General features: G+C 42.0%; 1 protein-coding gene across 1 annotated transcript in view; it reads right to left on the bottom strand.

Moving 5' to 3' along the window:
- DOCK3 (dedicator of cytokinesis 3) overlaps nt 1–22,654 on the bottom strand; it is a 450,742-nt gene that overhangs the window by 104,158 nt on the left and 323,930 nt on the right. The window contains exons 13-19 of the mRNA XM_004368733.1: nt 13,334–13,422; nt 8,287–8,412; nt 4,235–4,359; nt 2,538–2,700; nt 1,915–2,021; nt 1,235–1,406; nt 749–846 (exon numbers count right to left, since the gene is read on the bottom strand). Coding sequence (XP_004368790.1) covers nt 749–846; nt 1,235–1,406; nt 1,915–2,021; nt 2,538–2,700; nt 4,235–4,359; nt 8,287–8,412; nt 13,334–13,422 — 880 coding nt within the window. The remainder of the gene's footprint in view (nt 1–748; nt 847–1,234; nt 1,407–1,914; nt 2,022–2,537; nt 2,701–4,234; nt 4,360–8,286; nt 8,413–13,333; nt 13,423–22,654) is intronic.

Below are 22,654 nucleotides of genomic sequence, written 5' to 3'. Positions count from 1 at the left end.
ACAATTTCCGAGGCCAACTCTTCAGACAGGGATTGGACTGGACTGTGGGACATAAAGTGATACTCGTGAGGAGTGTGCCTCTTAGCTCAAGTAGATACAGGGGACTAAACGGGCAGCTTCTGTCTGGAGGTGAGATGGGAAGGCAGAGAGGGTTAGGGGCGGGTTGAATGGACACGGGGAATCACGGGTGAAAAGGAGGAGTGTGCTGTCACAGTATGAGAGCAATTAGAGTCACACAACAATGTATGTATAAATTTTTGTATGGGAAAAAAAAATCAGCTGCCACAAGTTAATGCGGAGTCTTTAGAATTCTTATAGGTAAATTAGGAGAGGTAATCAGGCTGGGTTTGTGATAAAATAGTTACAAAGTAAGAAGGATGAGAAAGAAACCTAAGAGATGGAGACCTAAAGGAATGCAGGCAGTATAAAACACTGGGATTCTCTCTGACAGGATGCTTTCACCACTACCCTTTACTTATCATTTGGCTTTCTGGGAAGACAAGCCAGAAAATTTCTGTAACTTAATGTTTTGCAACTTAAATATAATTTTAAAATACAATAAATTAATATGTGATATGATACCTACTTATTAAAAGAAGTTAGTTTAAAATAATAGTTTACTTCTATTCATTTATTATATATTTGGAGAAACGGTCTTAGAGGCATTACTGGCAGAAATCAGGGGAAGTAAGACCTTCTGCCTACGTTATTCCTCAGACTGCATGTGAGAATTGTGTGGACGACATACCTTAACAATTTCCTCCCCACTAACATGCCGCAGTCGCCCTAGGATATCCATGATTCGGTCCGGAAAGGCCTTCCATTTCAGCAGAGCAAGGAGATCCACTAGAAAGCAAGCACAAAAGACAGTGACCCTGGTTATGCCAAGGACAAGTAAGGCTCAGACTCTCTTAGCCAACGGCAGATGGGATCTGGAGGAACAGAACTAGCTGTGAGTATCACAACAGCCTACTGAGTGCTGAGATCAAGGCCAAAGACACATCTATGAAGTCTGGATGACACTTCCTGACGCACACACTTTGGAGCTGCTGGAACCATGGAAAATTTTGCAGGCTGCTATTGCTGAGTTATTCCTTCAACTTTAAATGAAAAGAAGCCCCTTACTATGGTATGAAGAAAGCAATAAATTCTGTGTCCCTCAACATGGCACTAGCAATGTGGAGCTGCAACTAACAACAGTGAAGGGTACCACCTTGTAGGCACCATTACCTACCATTCTGGGTGAGTTTGGTGGAGGAGAGCTGTGTGGAAATGGAGAAAGACTCCTTGGTGCTGCGCTGGAAGATGAGACTGGAAGGGATGTTAGGGCAGCCATTGTAGTCCTCTTTGCAGCAAGGCAGACCCAGGTACAGAGCATGGTTGTTAAACGTGCTATTCTCATCACACTACAGGCAAAAGTAGAGAATAAAGAGGGTTTCCTGAGTTGTGCCACATGTAAAAACCAGGTTCCAAGGAATCTGACACACTTGGGTATCAGGCCCTCCTGCAAAAGTGCTTTCTGTTCAAAAACTACCCAGAAAAGCTCACGTGCCTTCTGAAGAGAACATGGCAAGGCATAAGGCTTCCACCTGCAGTTGGAAGCTATGCTGTGACAGCTGGCAGTTCCATGAAGAATGTACTACCCAAGGTCACAAAGGCATAGAGGGGTTGGTAATGGATTTCCGAGTGGAGGTGGAAAACAAAGGGTCTGCTGGCACTTCTTGTGGGAGGGAAGGACACCACACTTAGAAGACAAAAGCCTGCTTACGCGTATCAGCTGTCCTGCTGTCATCCACCAGCCCACTACCCTGGATCCTCTGGCCTGCCCACTGAGAACCACTTGACTGGGAACCACGTGTGAGAGTGGCCTCAGGGGGGTGAGGGGCACAAGTGAAAGACAGCCAGATCCCATACCTTGTACACATAGAGCTCATGAATATCATCTGAGAGGGTGGTGCCATCATCCCGCATCAGGGGAGAAAATGCAAAGCCAAAGAGTTTCTTTTCCCCTTTGTCCTTTGCTGCAATCAGAGTTAAGTGTTAGTTGCTTTTGCTCCCTACTTTGCTTTGTAACAGAAATTCCCCTTGTGTTCATCACTCATGCTCTTTTTCCCTTACTTCCTTCATTAATTAGGTAGCAATCTGACTGCAGGAATGATGAGCAATGTACTAAGTTTCAATTTATACCCCAAGTACACGGGCTACCTAGACCTAAATAGAATCTAAGTGTTGGTCTTGATAAACCAGTGGCTCTTTAAGAAGCAGTTTAATAGGTACAAAGGAAACACCCAAGGAGAATGACACTGGCATTTATCCACCCCAAGAATCCTGAAGGACTAATTCCAGACTCCATGGTTTTAGATTACCGCTTTTACCGTCCATAGAACAGCCTTGATTACATCTCATCTCGGAGCACCCAATTTACTCACAACTCCGTATTTTCTTGCTCCAATAATAAGAGGTGAACTCCTTTCCAGAGAGGTGAGGGGTGGAGAGAGTTATATCTTAGAGGGAACACACAGGGAAGTCTTACTCACTGGAACAATGTCTGAACTCAAAGCGCAGGTGGGAGCCCCGGAACCGGTCAATGGGGATGGGCAATTTGATAATTTCTCCCCAGCGAGGACTATTACTATGGTAGAGGACAAAGGAGTGGTAGGAACTCCTATTTGGCTCTCCTGAACCCAAGCTGATGCAATCCTGGAAGAAGGAAGCAAAGCAAGATGTCATCTGGAGGAAGCCCTTTGATTTCTGTGTCACTAGGACACTTTACTTTCTCCTGTGTGCAGGTCTCATTTTCCCAACAGCCCAAATCTATAAGATGAGAAAATTCCTTTGATTTAAATTTAATACTTTTGGAAACAACTGTGTAGATGGTGTAAGGAACTGGCAGTCATAATGCTTGTTTTCCTTGGGGCAAAAGTAAACACATATACTGTTCAATAAACTGGAGGGAATCTGGGTGATGCATCTGATTCACTAATGTAGGCTCTTCATCCTCACTTAGGAAATAAACAATGAGCTCCATGGGAGAAGTCAACTCCACATGTAATTCTACCGGATCGGGAAAAAAAAAAGATCAATTACAAAGTGGAGACGGCCTGTTTTCTAATCTTCCTCAGCCCAATGTTGCACTGGCATTTTAGGTTGCCTCATGGCAGAGGAAGGTTGCCTTTAATTGACTTTCCTTGGATATAAACAAGGTGAACTAGATTTAACTTGACTGCAGCTCCCAAGTATCACCATGAAGATGCAGTTACAGGACCGCTGGTGCTCATTCTCTGGAGGACAGAAAGCTGCAGGCAACACAATCAGGAGTAGCTCCCTGTCCACAAAGGTGTGATGTCAAGAGCTGACAGCTCTGCTGCCCTCACCATTCTCCATGTAAGCAATGGACATACCTTGGTCCTTGAGCTGGGTTTTTAAAAATGACACACAGATCGTTTCCATCACTGTTTCAACATTCTCCTCCATTTCTATCTTGCTTTAGAAGATGATTTTGACTAATTATACCTTTCTCCTCTGTAAAATGGGAATGCTCATTCCTGTTCTGCTTACCTCACAGGGCTGTTGCCAATATACAAGAGTGAGGTTTGTAAAAAACTTATTTGCCTTCTACCAAGTGCTCTGCAAATGCTACCTTTGTTATTCGCCAAAAAATTCATCATGGCATGACTGAGGGAAAAATTGACATACTGACAAAAGAAAAACAGCACTCTAGATCTTCACGTTCAAATGAAAAGTGACAGAATGTCCTTGCACTGCATTGGCTGGAAGTTATCTTCCAGGGCCTGAATTTACTACTCCTTGTCACATACCTTCGTGCCAGTACATGAGTGACTAACTTCCACACTTAGCTTTCTACATTAGCTCAAGGAACAAAAAGGCAGAATGGGACCTAGTAACAGTTACCTAAAGTAGGTAACTCTATGCTAGATGGAATGGCAGAAGAGGTAACATGTAGGACAGAGCTAGAGGGCATAGGTCTAAATTGGAGCAGGAGGGATTCAGGTCAGACACTCAGAAGAATTTCTGTAAAGGTTGTGTGATGCTGGAAGTCATTATCAAGGCACAGTGTTGGGTTTCCTTGAAGAAAAGAAAAAGGCAGAGAAGAAAGGGGTGATTTGAGTTCAGTCCTGCCTAAGGGAAATGGGCCTCTGCACAAAGTCCATAGAAGCAGTAGGATTCTTACAGGATCAGCTTTAATTCCAAATGACTGACTGGTTTGCCTTACCTTTAAGATTTCTCCATCTGCGTAAAGCACATACATGGTCACTTCAATATTCTTTTGTACACTCTTACCCCCTCTCTCGAAATCTCCCTTCTCCAGGGTCAGGTATAGGTCATTGCGGATATCACCTGTGGGTAAAGAAATGGCATGTCCTCATGACCATAGAAGCTACACTGCTCCATGCTCATGGAGGACCAGGCTAGCATTTAGATCCTCCAAAGTTTGGGTGGGTGCTCAGGGCATTCCAACCTTGGTTAATAACGATGGACATTCTACCAATATCAGTGCAGCAGTATTCAGGTTGGTTAGTTATGTGTTCTCTGAGTCTGAATTCTAAAGGTGTTCCTGTCTCTTGGCTGGGGTGGGAAGAGGCAGGGCAGAGAATCTTCTCACAGCCTGTAGGTGACTGATCGGTCAGTCTCTGCTGCCTAGGAGAATGGCTGTAATCTAAGCCTCCAAAAGAGGAAAGATTTCAGAATTAACACATATCTTAATCATGTCTGTGTCTTAACTACAAATCTTTACTCCCTTTCTTAAAAAAAAAAAAAGGAGGGGGGGTGTTTTTTTTTTCTCTTTTAGAGATTTATTTTTTGCAAACCCCAACCCTTCTGAGTCTGACGAGAGGACACACTACTTCTCCTTCCTTCTGGAGGGCTTGGCTCCAAATCCCATTCCCTGCTGGAGTGCCAGGTAGAGGTCACTGGACTAGCTGTCAGTTTTCTTCACCTCGTTTACTAGCGCTCTGGGAGCAGGCAACTCTCCAGAAGCACAGGTGCTAAGGTGCTGGGGCAACAGTCTGTTGTGTTCTTGCTGCTTCCCTGTGCTGACTCCAGTCCACTCTGCACATCTCTGCTGCTTGAGACTACAGAGGAGAAGCTCCAACTGTAAGCTGAAAATGACCCAAGTCACATCTGCCACTTTTAGGGAGATGAACTGGTGGTGGTGGGGTTCATGTATAAGAAGGGCTTATTTAGGTTACTCTAAGCTTCTCAATCTGTAACATGACCAGTTTTATTCACACGGTCTAAAGAAGGCATTTTGGTTTTCAAAAAAACTTAGTAAAGGCTGTGGAAAAAAAAAAAGTCTTCAAAGGAAGAAAATAGCAAAGAAAAACAGGTAAGGGCAAAGTGAAGATGTGTTAGCAGCCTGAAAAACAACAGAGGTGATAAAACAATTAACTTGCAAAGCAAGCTAATTCAGAAGCCAGATATTCTTTCCACTCCAGTTCTTAGACAAATGGGTACATCTAAATATATGTTCATCACTGGAAACCACAATGACAGAAATGGGTCGTTTTTGGTTTGCAAGTGAATTCTGTGGTGTGGTGAGGGATACATGACAATGCCCTCTTTCCTACCCTATCTCTCTAATTGTGTTAGACCTGGGCTGGCATATATCTTGGGCTTTTGGGGGCTTCATGACCATTCTTCACTTCAGATGTATGATTTTGAAACTGCTGTTCTTTGATTCCATAATGAAGGCTCTCAAAGCAGGGAAGAATAGCCCCTGAGAAGAAATTAATCGTTCTCTGAGAGCCCTGATAACTTTACCTAAGGCTTGAAAGCCATTTTGTCCCCAAACAAGCAGTCCTGAGGCTACTGTGAAGGGCAGAGGAAAATGTGTTGTGAAAAATCACACAAAGATGCAATTGCTAGGTATGTGGGACAGTCTTGAAAGGTTTCCATCCTTGCAGGCTGCAGAGACTTTCCTCTTAGGTTGGGTAGAGCCTGTGTTTTGAATTTTGATGAGTTTGGAACCTTAATCTGCTTTCTTTGGGCAATCCTGCTTGGCTCCTCCTTAGCAAGACCGTCAAAAGCACTTGGGTGTGCAGCTGTGGCCAGGAAGGCATATAGAAAAAGAAGGGGAACTCAAAAGCATCACTTTGTTATTGTCAGGACAGAGGCCGAATAAAATCATTCCTGCAAGTAATGTTGAAACTTAACTGGGGACTTTCTATGTGTTATTGCTATTATAATGGGATAAGTCAGAGTTGTCACACCTGTAATTTGTAACAATTGAAACAGATGACACAGAGCCTTCTTCTGCTAAAGGCCTTTTAGTGGTACATTAGCTCTCCTATGGAATTTAAGTAATTATCCAATTTCTAGACTGATTTAGCATAAAATGAATAGTCTAGGGAATTTTAATGTCTCACTTAAAGAATAGGTGCTCTACTTAAATACTACCCTGGTTTGCACTCTCTGGAAGTTATTCTCAAGGCAACCTGTGTGGCTTTTAAACGTAGACGATGGCTACCAGCAACAGCTTTCTGGCTTGTATATGCACTTTTAATTGCTGTGGCTGTATACATAGATTAATGACATTACAATAAACAAATACTTTAAATGAAACATTTTCAAACTTTTCCTGGAAATATATGATCTAGGACACCAATATCAAAACTGGTCATGGCCTTAGATATCATTAATGACCTGTGCTGGTTTTACAGAGTGCGTTCATAGTTTCTGGGCAGCTCCTCTAGGGCATTTTAAGCCATTTCAAATCAGAAGGCTTGAGGTAGATATTCCTACAGTTTTCTTTCTTGTTTAAATTTTACATTAAAACAGAATGCCTCTGATGCTCGTATCTTTAGATATGAGCTTAGAATATCAATACAAGTATTGTTGCCCTCCGAGTTAGAGATTGTAACAGTTTCACTTCATCAGGCCTTTGGTGGTCTTTATTTGGAGGACAGACCTGCCTAGGCCAGGGTCATTTCCAGTCAGAATAGATATTGGGTGCCTTATGAGTTGCAATTTTGAGGGTGGGTCTTTATGAAAGTTAATGTTGCTGGGGCCTTCTTGTCAAAAGCTCCCTGGGAAATAATTCAAATGAAGGTCTTCACTAATTCTCCTGGAACTAGAAGAAAACCTAAGAAGCAGGAAATGTGACATGTCCCAGGGATCTAATGACCCAGGCCTACCTTACAAACAGCCTTCCAGGGATCCCCAGCTCCTCAGCTGTTCCTACTGCATGTCACATGTTCACAAAACCTACCAGTGGAATCATGCCTTTGGGTTAAGGCACTGTCTCCAGGGGGCTTCTATAAACTTTAGCATCAACTGCTAGGAAATATTACCTAAGAGAGGGATGAGGACAGGCACATTACAATGACGCTGGTAAAGAGAAGGCCTGGGCAGTGGTTTTTAGAGGTTTGTCTGCAGGCCACTGCCTGATTTTGTGTATCTGAATCACCTGACATCTTGGGTGGGACCTGAGTACATATATTGAAAAAAAAAAATCACCAGATGATTCTGATGCTCCCAAGGGTTTAACACCAGGGGCCAGAACATGGAGGTTCTGCTGGAAGGACACTGATGAAGTTTGGCTGGGAGTCTGGGCTGGGCAGCCCTTAGGCAGCATGGAGGAGTACCAGGAAGGGTATAGGAAAGACAGGCTTTTTTGCAGGGAGTGGAGCAGGTATTGCTCAGGGTGGCCCTGCTGATGGGCTCTCTTCAGGAAAGGTATGGGCAGCTCTGCCTCCCTTTGTTGGGTGTCCTCTACTTCCTGAGGTTGGCAGAGCATCTCACAGCATCATCAATGCCTTAACCCCTGAGAACCTAGTGTTTGGCTGACAAGAAGCAGAGTTTCTTGAATGGAAAGATGAATTTGTTCTCAAAAGAGGGCCTCAGAATAAATATTCTCTGTCCCTCCCACAATCTCACATGATAGCCCCTTAAAGAAGAGGTTCTTGTGAGGCAATTTTCCTCTAAGAAATGTGATGGGAGAGAAAGGGTGTAAACAGGTATCCCCATGAAGAGTTCCTTGTTGGTTCCTACCATTCAGCCTCCACAGGAGACAACAAAGCCCATGTGATGGATTATCAAGCTGCACTGGTGAAGGTGATGTGGGGGCTTTAGGAAGAGGACAAATGCCTCAAGAGCCAAAGGGGTCACTTGCTGCAGACTGCAGTCAGCAACCTGACTTGGGTTGTGGAGGCCTTTAATGGCTGCAAGTTTCTTCTACAGCACAATTCACTACTTTCTCAGGAGAGAAGCACTGGACTCCATCCTCCTAAACCCCCACCACACCCCACCCCAAACAGTTCTGCCTACCTGGCATGATGACATCGGGAAATCCCAATTTCCTTGTAATTGCCAATCCCCTATTAAATATCATGGGATTTTCTCTCCGAATCTGTTCCATGTCTCCACGAAGAAGCTGCAGAGAAATGATAAGACCTGCAAAAACAAAAGAATTTACTCACTCAGAATCACCTGTCCACTCTGTTACATAGTACCAGAAAAGATGTTAGAGTCACATTTTCCTCTGGAAAGTGTGCAAAGTTCAGCATTTTTCTGGAGAAAAATTTTAATGCAGAAAGTGTAAGTTATTTTGAAGAAATATTCCAGAAAGTAAAAGGAATTTAAGTCAAGATGACCTCAGTGACCCAGAGAACTAGTCTACTATACACAGCCTGAGGTCTGGGAAACTGAGTTACCTTTCTCTCTGTTGCCCAGTATCCAGCCTAGGGCCTGCCTGGTCCCCAGTGAATATGGGATAAGAGGGCTGAACTGTAAAAACTGTACATTTAAGGAACCCAGAGAAGTCTACAGAAACAATATAAAGGCAGACTAGAAGTAAGTGTGACTTTAGAAGTCTTTGGGTCAGAATGCCCCATAAACAGAAAAAGAGCAAGCTAAGAGGTACTATATTTTATGCTAGCAGTATGCCAAAGCATAGGAAGCAACATGCTTGTTCAGCCTTGCAATGGCTTGTAAAGACAGCAATGGAGAAGATACCACATTCTCTCTGCAGGGAACCATGACACTATAAGGAAAAGAAGACGTGCGTTGTGTTTGTGGCACTAACTATGCCTTGCCTCAGATACTGTGGGAGTTTCAGGCCCTCCAGATCCTAGGGGCTCTGTTCAGAATTTGAGAGAATATGTAATGTCCCCTCAGGTGAGCCAGCTTCTGGCTCATTACTTGTACCCTAGGAGTTTTGCACAAAGTTAGAATCTCCTAGAATCCCTCCAGAGTGTTGTCACTGCAGTGTTGTCACTTCTAGCCCCTGGCTAGAAGGTTGTAACACATAAGAGGTCAAGCCTAGATACAGTTAGGAAGTGCCATGTCTGAGACTCTGTGAATGGGATTAGCTGTTAACAGGATGATGAATTTAGATGGTCATCTATCAGTCATCAGGAAGTACTCTCAGTGATCTGTAAACTTGGAAATTGAGCAGAAGATGAGTATCTACAGAAATGATGGAAGAAGGTATTGTGATAATGAGGACAATCAGAAGCATGGTGGCTGGAAAATAGAACTGTAGAGTAAGAATGGTCTGGGAATGCAGGGGGGCAGGGAGGAGGGGAACAGAGGGAAGTCAGACAGAAGGGTCACAGATACTGTATCTGGCAGATACAAGTATTCCAGTAACTAGGAATGGGTATTCTCACAGCTGAATCAGGGGAAGAAATATGGTTTCAGTGCAGCCCAGACAGAACCTCAAGATAATCTGATTGCTTTTGCTAAACTCATGCTCCCCAAGAAACCTTGGGGTTATACACATGTCCCAGGTGTCGTTAACACCAGGATCTCGATGCTCTAAAAGACAGACACTTGGAACTCCAATGTTTAGATTCAATATTTGGGATTTTGACCACTCTAAAATAATTTCTGACAGGCTGATCACTTAGTGAACTAAACTACAATTCATTTATGAACCTGAAAAAGCCTGAGGGCCAGACCTTCAGGCCACATTGATTTCTGCAGAGAAGAGCCCTTTGGGAGACCTGCGCATCCCCCACAACCCCAGCTCATTCAGCTGTGGTATCTTTAGACAGCTATCAAATTCTCATCCTCTAAATGAATGAGAAACCACTGATCTAGGAGACAGTCAAGGTTTAAGGCAAACACCTCTAAAGGGGAAGGCTCATGTTTCCCAGAATTTGATGGTGTGATGGTTTGAGGGCAAGTGAAAAAAAAATCACTTATCATTCTGCAGTGGCCAGTACATATTCAAGTACTCATTGAGTGGCTATCATCTCTGCATTTTCTGAGCAACCAAATTGGCCTCAAAATGCAAAGGAGAATTTTTGAGGAAGGACTAGAGGTTATTGGGAGAGTCAAGGCTAGCTTCCAAGCTACCCGAAGAGATCCTGAGCAGCTGCTCTCCATCAGGAAAAAGAGAGGACCAGGGCTTCAGTTTATGCAAAAGATCAAGTGAAGAGGCACACGAACAATGAAAGAAACCACCAATGGAGGCTATAACAACTCCATCCCCTTTTGCAGGGGCTAGGATCCTGAAACTCTCCTTCCTGGTTCTGAAACCCTGGGTGATTGAGACACATGTCAAATAACGCTAAGGCATGGTCCTCAGGGAGACAGAGCCTCCATTAATAGTCCAGAAAAGCCACGCACCTGCCCATGCAGTATGTGGCCAGTCCTTTAGTAACTCAATGGGGCTCTCAAGCCAAAGAAATTAAAATTAACCAATTATACAGAATTCTTCTGTTGATCTGATCCCTCTGATTACTTGATACACACACACACACACACACACACACACACACACACACACAAAACAAAAAGAAACAAAAAAACGTTTTCTTACTCAACTTAGGTACTAGGTTAAAGATTGTTCCGTTTACATGTAACTGGACAAATTGCCACTTGTATGGAATACTGGAGGTCAGCAACCTGGCCTTCTCCCTCCCACCCCCACCTGTGGGAGAGCTGGATGAGAATTAATTTGGTAAATTAATCTCAGCCCAAAATATCAAAATGAAGCTATAGTTAACAGCCATTTAAAATACATAGAAATCCTGTGTGCAAAATGCTTTACTGTCTTCATTTGTTCTTTTTTCTTTATTGTGGTAAATATATATGTAAGAAAAATCTGCCTTTTCAATATTCTTTCACTTGTTCTTAATGACCTTCATGCTATTCGAATTGCTAAGAGTTCAGTCCATGGCTACATATCTAAGAGGTCAACATTGGAAATAAAGAGCCATGTATATTAAACTACATATAAGAGAGTTACCACTGAATGATATATTTGCTCTTAGCACTCAAAACCAACATAGCAATTCCTTCTGCATTTTAATATGATTTAACTTTAAGGAAAAGCGTTAATGACTTCTGAAATGTAACTGCCGAGGCAATGAATTGTCCATAATGTCTAACAAAGAAGGATGACAGTTTATAGCAAAGTAAATTAATTTTTTATAAAGATGTATCCTTAATTGAGGAGACTAACAAAGACTTAAACTATGGTAAGTAACATTCCTTGAGCAATCTCTGAAGTTGTCTGACACAAAGACCCCAGTCCAGCACTGGGAAACCCATGCTCAGAAGCTTTGCCATAGAGTGGAAAGGCCAGAGTCCTGGAGTCTGGAGACCTGCGCTCAACCCTGCGTCAGTCACCAAGTCATTTCTGAGTTTCAATTTCCTGATTTATTTAATGAGGGAGTTGAAACAAGTAATTTACAAGGTCTCAACCAGCTTCTAAATCAAACCTTGTCAGGAAGCAGTCACATACACACTTCAAAGAGAAGCAGCCCATTTCTCCTCCAGGCTTTTCTAGAACTACACAGAGACTTCCTCCTCACTACAGCCATCCTAACTGAGGTTCTCTTAAGTCTGTAATGCCCCCTTCCACACCCAGCACAGAGGGTTGGGTGCCTTCTAACACTGTTTAAATGGCCAGTGTCTGTGAGTTCTGGACAAAAATCACAGACACTGAAGATGGCATGGTCCCTGTTCCCGCTAGAGAGTAAGACAAAACTCATCATCTTAACCTGGTGAGGGGATGGTGGAAACTGCTCTTTCAGTTGTTCCTTCTAATGTATTGTTACTACCATCACTCTTTCAAAATGTTCCCCATGTTTTAATAATATCATGACCCAGTAATGTAGCCAAGAGCACCTCTATGTAAGTTGAAAAAGTAAAATCAAGCAAAGAGGTGCCCTTGGCTACACATACTAATGTCAACAGCATTTTCCAAAATCACTAGTAACCTTTCTGTACTTTAAGAAGATTTCTTTGCCTCTTGCTTTTACCTAGTTTTAGGCGTGGAATATGGACCCGTTCCCCACAGAGCAAACTACACAGAGCTCCTTGGCACACAGGTATATACACAAGGGAAAACAGTCATTTATAGTGAGAGCGGCCCAAGGACTTCCACACTGCAGAGTTTTAGAAGAACCAAGTACTCTCAGGGTCTCAAACTCTGTGGAGCTGCTCTGAGGACTCTCCTAGTTAAGTATCTGCTGACCCTGATAGAGAAAAACAGTTCCTCTTGACAAGTACTACTGTTTTGAAACCACCCTGCCTTTATACTGCTACTCAAGGCCAACTTCTTATTTCTAACAACATCCATGAAAGTTAAAACAAAGAAGGTTATGTAAAAGAGGTTATGAAATGATTTAGTCCCTGTCAGGAGAAACATGGCTCTATGTAAATTTGATAGCTATCTGAAAGAGTATATAAAGGATCATAGGCTTTTAAATAGTGCTTCTAATTTAATCATGCAATTAATTTTTCAATTTAGAAAATACAACCCTTCAATGTGTAGATATGCACAGATACTTAGATAGAATTATTTAAACAGACCTTTAAAAGAAAGAGATTAAAGGGAAAGAAGTTGAGGTAAGATGATAGCTGCTTTGCAATAAAGATTTTCTATTCTAGTTCCAGAATGACTGATACTGGCAGACTAATCACTGATTCTCATTAGTGTCAGATTCTTTGGTGATGCTAACACTGAATAGAAACAGAATGGGAAGTGATATTAATATTTGTCTTTTTTTTTTTTTGGCTGGGTGTATAATCTTTGTTCAGGAAAACACAGACTTCACAATTATTAAACCCTGCAACACTTTTGCTTACTCCGGATTTAACCTGGAAATCAAGTTACCTATCAAAGCACGTGGAATTCATCATAAAAACAACAGAAATTGTATTTTGGTCAACAGTAATTAGGAAAGGTCTTAAGTTATCACAAGAAAGAAACAACAGAAAGTGCCTGGGCAGGAGAGTAAACATCTGTAGGGAATTCAACTTTACATATGGCAGCTGATTAGCACCAACCCACTAAGGTGAGATATGATCAGCAACTGCAAAAGCAATACAAAATTCTCTAGCCAGAGAAGTACGTCACCGTGGCTGGCGCTGGGGGCAGAGTACTTGGCACTGGACTTTCGGATGATGTTCTCGTGGATCTGGGACCACTCGCTTTCATTGTTGCACCTACAACAGAAGGAAAGGTGTTATAGTTCTCAAGGTTTTAAAACATCTGTCTGACTGCAGTGTGGAACACCAAATTTGAAGGGATAAGGATTCCTCACTTTCCTAAAGAAATGATTGTATACAACATTAGAGAAATCTCCTCGCGAGAGGAGATTCACACTTGTGGAAAGGGTAGAAACTCTAAACTGAATCTCTACAAATATTTTTAAAGTGCTAAAATATCCTCTTCTCTGAAGTAGCTCTCTCCCATGTGACAAATTCTTTCTTTTTCTAACCCCCCTTACACACATACACACACAAAACCAGGCACCAGAGAAAAGGCCAGATGCCTAAAAATGTAAGAATAAACTCCTTTCCGCAGTACTCTTTGGGACTGGGGCAAAAAAAAAAAAAAGAGAAAACAACGCCGTACTTCAACGGTGAAGTTCTGAAATATTAGCGTCTCCTCATCTGAAGGGCAATGCCAAGAGAACTGAAAACAGTGCAATGCAGCGAATTACTTAACACAGCCCTTCTAACCATAGTGTTTGTGACTCCCACACAATGATTGGGTGGGACTATACAAATAAGGTATTTGTGGTCCACCAAGAGAACTGTACAGCCTGCTAATAATGTAAATAAGGTGCATGAAACCCTTATGGGGGGTGGGACCATGCAAGTAAGGTGTATTGAACCCTAACGAGGGGATAGGTCAGCTTTGCCATCTCGCTAAGCTTAAAATGAGCTCATCCCAGAGTCGAGACTGGGGAACTCACTACCATCAAGAAAGAGGAGCCAGGAGTGTAGTGCATCCTTTGGACCCAGGGTTCCTGCACTGAGAACCTCCTAGACCCAGGAGACAGAGAGCTGTAACAATGAAGACAGAAAGAGATGGTACGCTATCAGCAAGAAGCAATGGCAAGCATAGCAGAATCTAGTAGTAGAGAAACAGTGGCAGCAGAACCAGGAGACTGGAAAAAGGAGGTGCAGTGGGCTTCCTGGCCTATGAAGCAAGGTGGTTAAAGTGGCCGTGCTGACCCATGGAGCAAGAGAACTGAGTGCCTTCAGGCCAGAGGCTTGCTGGTGGAGCGGGGTTCCTCTGAACACTTATTGGTGGACCTAAAGAGCTTTATAACACTTGCTCGAGCAGGGCAGAGGCCAAGAGATTGAGGGGCTTAGGGGCCCGAGGGCCAGGTAGGGGCCTGCCTGCGGGCACAGCTGACAAGATGTCCTGACTGAAGAACTGTATCCTGAGTCGTGTCTGATCCTACCTGTTACTTCCCGAATAAACCCCACAACTGTGAGTATGGTCTATGAATTTTGTGTGGCCACTGCAATGAATTATCAAACCCAAAAGGGAAGCAGAAAGTGCCATGGGAACGACAGCTGGTATCGGAATTGGTAAAAAGGTTGGAGAGAGGTTATGTCTGCCCTCCGCTTCACAGGAATCAGCTTTGGGCTGCTGTTCATCTTAATTCTCCCCCCACCCCTTGTAAAGTTATATGGGGTCAGACACAATAAATGCCCCCCACACCATTTTTACAGTAAGGAACAGAGACTAGGAATTCCTTATCTTGATGCAGATGCCTCAATGTAATAATTGGAATGATGTGAGTGGCCATATAAGATACTCCACTGGTTCCACCTCATCTGGAGCAAGGGAGAATGAAGAAAACCAAAGACACAAGAGAAAGATTAGTCCAAAAGACTAATGGACCACAATTACCACAGCCTCTACCAGACTGAGTCCAGCACAACTAGATGGTGGCCGGCTACCACCACCAACTGCTCTGACAGGCATCATAATAGAGGGTCCCAGACAGAGGTGGAGAAAAATGTAGAACAAAATTTTAACTCACAAAAAAAGACCAGACTTACTGATCTGACAAAAACTGGAGAAATGCTGAGACTACGGCCCCTGGACACGCTTTTAACTCAGTACTGAAGTCACTCCTAAGTTTCACCCTTCAGCCAAAGATTAGACAGGCCTATAAAACAAAATGATACTAAACGAGCACAGAAGCCCAGGGGCAAGGACAAGAAGGCAGGAGGAGACAGGAAAGGTGGTAATGGGGAACCCAAGGTTGAGAAGGGGAGAGCGTTGACACATCGTGGGGTTGGCAACCAATGTCACAAAAAATATGCAATTAACCGTTTAATGAAAAACTAATTTGCTCTGTAAATCTTCATCTAAAGCACAATAAAAAAAAGAAAAAAACAACTGGAATGAGATTGGGATAATCTCTTGAAACTCCATTCGACACTCAGGGAGTCTCCACAGTCCTGGTCTCACCCTCTTCCCTATTGGTTAGGGAGGTATAGACCTGACCCAAGAAAACAGACCCATTCACAAAGGAAAACACTCAGGATCTTTCCATGGTTACTCGGAAGTGCCCAATCCAAGGACTACTTCCAAAAGGAAACCCCAGTAAGAGTTACAGCATGTTCTATCCAGCAGTATGAAGTGCTACAGGTTTCTAAATAAAAGGCTTTATATATAGGCCAGAGACAAAAGGAATGGGCCACTATGTTAATTCTGTTAATTAGTCAGTGGCTCTGCAGGCTCCCTGGCTGGTATAAACAAACCTCACTTACACAGAGTTATTGCGATGACTGTTAAAGGTGAGATTCTCATAGCCCAGAGCTCTGAGAATAATTTTCTGCTTGTAGAATCCCTTCCAAACAAAAAAAGGGGGAGAGTGTCCTTTAAAATGATCACTTGTCATTTAGCAACTAAATCAAAAGTGAGAGGTGCTGACAGCAGGTCCAACCTTCCCTGTCTGACATGCATTTCACTGTCTTATCTCATTCAACCAGTTACTGTATCACAGAAGGGCCCAGATGGTGAGGATTCAAAGACTTGCTTTGTCAGTTTTTTTTCTTGTCACATTCTAGGTTTACAACATTAGTAGTTACTTTCTTTACCTTGGAGCCCTGGTGGCGCGGTAGTTAAGAACTAGACTGCTAAACAAAAGCTCGGTAGTTTGAATACACCAGCTGCTCCTTGGAAACCCTATGGGGCAGTTTTACTCTATTCCATAAGTTGCTATGAGTCCAGAATTGACTCTACAGCAACGGGTTTTGTAACTGAAATCTGACTACATTTTGTCATAAATAATATACTCCCCTTGCCCCCACTACAAAACAGCCTTCACAATTAAGCTCCCCCACCTTAATATCCTAGGCATTAATGAGCTGAAACGTACTGGTTTTGGCCATTTTGAATTGGACAATCACATGGTCTACGGTGGGAATGACAAACTGAAGAGGAATGGTGTCACATTCATCATCAAAAAGAATATTTCAAAATCTATCCCGAAGTACAACACTGTCAGTGATAGGGTAATATCCATACACCTTCAAGTAAGACCAGTTAATACAACTATTATTCAAATTTACGTACCAACCACTAATGCCAAAGATGAAGAAACTGAAGACTTACCAACTTTTGCAGTCTGACTGATCAAACATGAAATCAGGATATACTGACAATTACTGGTGACTGCAATGCAAAAGTTGGAAACAAAGGATTGGTAGTTGGAAAACATGGCCTTGGTGATAGAAATGACACTACAGATAACATGATAGAATTTTGCAAGACCAATGACTCTTTCATTGCAAATACTTTTTTTCAACAACATAAATGGCGACTATACATGTGAACCTTTCCAGATGGAATACACAGGAATCAAATCAACTACACCTGTGGAAAGAGACAATGGAGAACCTCAGTATGATCAATCAGAGTAAGGCCGGGGCCGGCTGTGGAGCAAACCATCAATTGCTCCTATGCAAGTTCAAGTTGAAGCTGAAGAAAATTAAAGTCCATGAGAGTCAAAGTATGACCTTGAGTATATCTCCCATGAATTTAGAGACCTTCTCAAGAACAGATTTGAAGCACTGAACACTATAATGACCAAAGATCAGACAAGTTGTCAGATGACATTCAGGACATTATACATGAAGAAAGCAAAAGATCATTAAAAAAGAGAAAAAAGAAAGAAAAGACCAAAATGTATGTCAGAAGAGACTTTGAAACTTGCTCTTAAATGCAGAATAGCTAAAGTGAATGGAAGAAATGATGAAGTAAAAGAGATGAACAGAAGTTTTCAAAGGATGGCTAGAGAAGACAAAGTAAACTATTATAACAAAATATGCAAAGACCTGGAGTTAAAAAACCAAAAAGGAAGAACACAGTAAGCATTTCTCAAGATGAAAGACAGGAAGAAAAAATTCAAGCCTCGAGTTTTAATACTGAAGGATTCTATGGACAAAATATTGAATGATGCAGGAAGCATCAAAAGAAGATGGAAGGAATACACAGAATCACTGTACCAAAAAGAACTGGTCGACATTCAACCATTTCATGAGTAATATATAACCAAGAACCAATGGTACTGAAGGAAGAAGTCCAAGCTGCACCAAAGGCATTGGTGAAAAACAAGGCTCCAGGAATTGACAGAATACCAACTGAGATGTTTCAGCAAACAGATGCATCGCTGAAGGTGCTCACTTGCCTTTGCCAAGAAATTTGGAAGACAGCAACCTGGACAACCATCAGGAAGAGATTCATATTTGCGACCCTGACAAAGAAAGGTGACCCAAAAGAATGTGGAAATTATCGAACAATATCGTTACTATCACATGCAAGTAAAATTTTACTGCAGATAATTCAAAAACGGTTGCAGCAGTACGTCGACAGAGAACTGCCACAAATTCAGGCCAGAAGAGGACATGGAAGGATGGATATCATTGCTGATGTCAGATGGACCTTGGCTGAAAGCAGAGAATACCTGAAAGATGTTTGCCCGTGTTTTATTGACTATGCAAAGGCACTTGACTGTGTGGATCATAACAAATTATGGATAACATTGCAAAGAATGGGAATTCCAGAACACTTCATTGTGCTCATGCAGAACCTGTACATAGACCAAGAGGCAGTCATTCGAACAGAACAAGGGGATACCGTGTGGTGTAAAGTCAGAAAGGGTATGTGTTAGGGTTGTATCTTTTCACCATACTTATTCAATCTGTACGCTAAGCAAATAATCTGAGAAGCTGGACTATATGAAGAAAGAGGCATCAGGATTAGAGAAAGATTCATTAACAACCCGCAATATGTAGATGACACAACCTTGCTTGCTGAAAGAGAAGAGGACTTGAAGCACTTACTGATGAAGATAAAAGACTACAGCGTTCCACATGGATTACACCTTAACATAAGGGAAACAAAAATCCTCACAACTGGACCAATAAGAAACATTATGATAAATGGAAAAAGACTGACATTGTCAAGGATTTAATTTTACTTGGATTCACAAGCAACATCCATGGAAGCAACAGTCAAGAAATCAAGGACGCACTGCACTGGGCAAATCTGCGGCAAAAGACATCTTTAAAATGTTAAAAAGCAAAGATGTCACTTTGAGGTCGAAGGTGCACCGGGCCCAAGCCATGGTATTTTCAATTGCCTCATATGCATGCAAAAGCTGGACAACGAATAAGGATGATCGAATAAGAAGTGATGCATTTGAATTACAGTGCTAGTGAAGAATACTGAATCTACCACGGACTGCCAGAAGAATGAACTAATCTGTCTTGGAAAAATCACAGCCAGAATGCTCCTTAGAAGCGAGGATGGTACTTTGGACATGTAACTAGCAGGGACCAGTCCCTGGCGAAGAACATCATGCTTGATAAAGTAGAGGATCAGTGAAAAAGAGGAAGACTCTCAATGAGATGGACTGACTCAGTAGCTGCAACAACGGGCTCAAACACAGCAACGATTGTAAGGATGGTGCTGGACTAGGCAGTGCTCTGTTCCGTTGTACCTAGGGTCACTGTGAGTGAGAACAGACTCAATGGCAACCAAGAACATCCTACCTCACTCCCACACACAGGAGGAAATTTCTCCAGTAAAACACCTACTGGACCCTTTGGACCATTACAAAGTCCCCATATGATGGAGATGATACTTCACCAGCCACATCAACAGTGACAATGTGTGTATTTCACTCACATAGATCCCTCCACCCAACACATATAATTTGGATGCCAGACAGTTGATAGCTTGTCCCTGTCATTCCTCTCCCCCGTGCACATTCCTTAACTATTGGTAGCCTTCACAGCTCTGCCTTCAGCCCATTTTTCTTTCTACCACAGAAGTTCTTCCTGGGCAATCTCACCCATTCCCACTGCTTCAACAACTAGCAGAGGCTGCCAAGCCCCAAAGCAGTGTACCCAGCCCTGACATATCCCTAAGTTCCTTACCTGCATGGTCACAAGAGAGCTCATTATGTCTCCCTTACCTGTCTGCCTCCAAAGACTACCGCTCATTTAGTGTAACTATCACCCACTAGTTCACTAAGCCAGACCCTTCCAGCAGTCACCACATCCTACAGATTTTGTTTTCTTAAAAATCTGTCACATCAGACCTTTCCTCTTTATGGCTTTGGTTCGGCCTGTATCATCTCTCCTCTGTACCAATGTAATTGCTTCCTAAGTGGTCTTTCAAACGTCTGCCTTTCCAGAATGCCAATCCAGTCACATGGTCATCCTTCTTGGAACCCTTCACAGATTCCCCTGTACAGAGGTTAGAGTTCAGACTTTTTAGCAGTTCATGTAAGGCAGCCCACCATCAGGACCTCTCCCACCTCTTCAGGCCTCTCTCTCACCTGCACACAACTGCTCACAGTTCTCTTGAAAAAGCCCAGCAGCCTTATACCTCTGAGCATTTACCAATGTGCTTCCCTTGTCTGGTGCCTACAAAGGCTCTACTTTATTAATTTCCTTCCTTACTTTCTTCCTTCCTCCCTGCCTCCCTTTCTTTCTTCCTTCCTTCCATCATCAATATTGCCAACCCTATGAGGCCTTTCCTGGATTTCTCTCAACACAATAGATCCTACCACAATTCTTTCGGGTCTTCACTGAATTCTGACTTCTAGAACATCTATTTTATCTCAGGGCACCTAACTTTATGTTGGAGCCCTGGTGGCACAATGGTGAAGTATTTAGCTGCTAACTAAAAGGTCAGCAGTTCAAATCCACCAGCCATACTTTGGAAACCCTATGGGGCCGTTCTAGTCTGTCCTATAGGGTCGCTACGAGTTGGAACTGACTCAACTGCAATGGGTTTGGTTTGTTTGGAACTATATGTTTACCTTCCTCTAAGTCCTTAGAAAGCAAGGACTGTGTCTCGCTTATTACCTCTAATATGTAGCAAAACTTGTGGCACATAGTACGTGCTTAATATCTGTTGAATAAATAATTTCCAGAGGCAACTGGTTATTTCTTATAGTTTAACTGTTATTAACTGGCACTCTGCCAACATTTTCTACCAGAATTACATTAACTGAAGTGAAGGCAAATCTTGAGGAAAACATTCTGTATTATGGTCATCTTATGGAACCATGAAAAGACTTACCTAGATTTAAAAGGAAAAGAAGAAAAAGTAGTGACAAAAATCACATTACTTGGGAAAGGAGAGGGTAGAAAAAGAATGTTCATATGTACCTGTCTGTTTGAGCCAAGGCAGGTGGGAGCATCAGTGAATGAAAATATGCTTAGACAGAAGCTCATGGTAGCTCCAGAGGAAAGACTGTTCGAAACCAAATCTCATGCAGATTCATTTGCAGCTTGCAGAGAATGAGCTCCTGAAATTTGAAAGTCTACTCATGACTGCCTATAAATAACTTAGCTTTATAGAACTGCCAAGTTAGAATTCCAAAGCAATCAATTTACCTTTGATATTACCTTTGAATATGCTTGCTTTCAAATATGTTAACAGTGACTTCAAGTGTTCAATTATTAAAATAATTACTATCCTTAGTACTAACCCAATGAGAGACTTCATCATTTCATGCCCCTCTGTCTTACCTTCCCATTCTTCTAGCAGCATCCTCATGTTATACCTGATACAGTTATTAATGGTATGTTTAGGTAAAATTGCTTTCTAACCCAAACGGACCAAAAATCCCATTATGAGGTGCTAGATAAGCACCTTCTATGGCCCGTTTTGCCTAGAAGTTCTTAGTTTGGATGAGTATAAAAATCAAGAGGGTTTTCAAGCTCACAGAAATGCACATGTATAGTCTCGTTCTCTCCATTCCTGCATCGCCTCCATCTGCTTTGCATGTGGCTACAAACTATCTCCTTCAGCAGTCAATAATTAATATGATTACATTCAAAAGAAATTTTTCTTTTTCCTTCACATCACTGAACACCTAGGAAAAAATATTTCTGCAATCTCTTTTCAAAACTAAAATAAAACTTAGATCATTTTCTTCCTAACAATTAGCAACTTAAGCTATCTTCAGCATAATCTATTCAAATAAGTAATGTTGTTTTAGCTTTGAAATGTCTAGAATAATTAATAAACTTTATTTACCCCGAGAATAACATTAATTCTTTGCTTTTTACGTGGTAATAATGTCCTTCCAAGACATAAGAGCTTCTCTCCAAGGGGATGGGCAAAGGAAAATTTCTCTATTCATCTTGAGTCTGGCTCTTTCTTTTCCTACAGTTTGTGAGTCCCTACTGTACACTCTGCCCATGTTCTCTACCACAACCATGTGACCCACTTGATGGCAAAGCTTGAGAAACCGTTCTGCACTACGTCACCTTGGTGAGAGAGCAATGCAATTATCTGATAATCAAAAGCTTTACTGTTTTAGAGGAAAAACAAGGTAGGGCATAGTCTTAAAACATACGTTGGGAACTCTAAGCATACATTTTGTTTGATCTTTATTATTTCATTATTTGGTGCTTGCAGACTACTTGCTAGATGCCCACTCTGACCATTATATTTAAGCAAGGGACCCCTGAACATTTGTACAGAAGGACCATTATGCTGGACAGTCTTTTCCTATTTATTTATTTAAATAAATAAACTTTTTATTTTAGAACAGTTTTAAATTTACAGAAAAACTGCATAGGTAGTACAAGAGTTCCCATATATCCTACCTTCCAGTTATTAACATCTTATATTATTGGTACATTTGTTATAATTAATGAGTCGATGATTCTTTATTAACTAAAGTCTATACTTTCTTCAGATTTCCTTAGTTTTTACCTCATACCTTTTCCTGTTCCAGGATCCCACCCAGAATACTATACTACATTGAGTCGTCATGTTTCCCCAGGCCTAATAATTTCTCAGACTTTTTGTTTTTGATGACCTTAACAGTTTTGAGGTATTAGTGACTGTCTTAGTCATCTAGTGTTGCTATAACAGAAATACAAGTGGATGGCTTTA

Source organism: Trichechus manatus, unplaced genomic scaffold (assembly GCF_000243295.1).
Source record: "Trichechus manatus latirostris isolate Lorelei unplaced genomic scaffold, TriManLat1.0 scaffold00001, whole genome shotgun sequence".
Lineage (NCBI taxonomy): Eukaryota > Metazoa > Chordata > Mammalia > Sirenia > Trichechidae > Trichechus > Trichechus manatus.
This window is presented reverse-complemented; position numbering and strand designations above follow the sequence as displayed.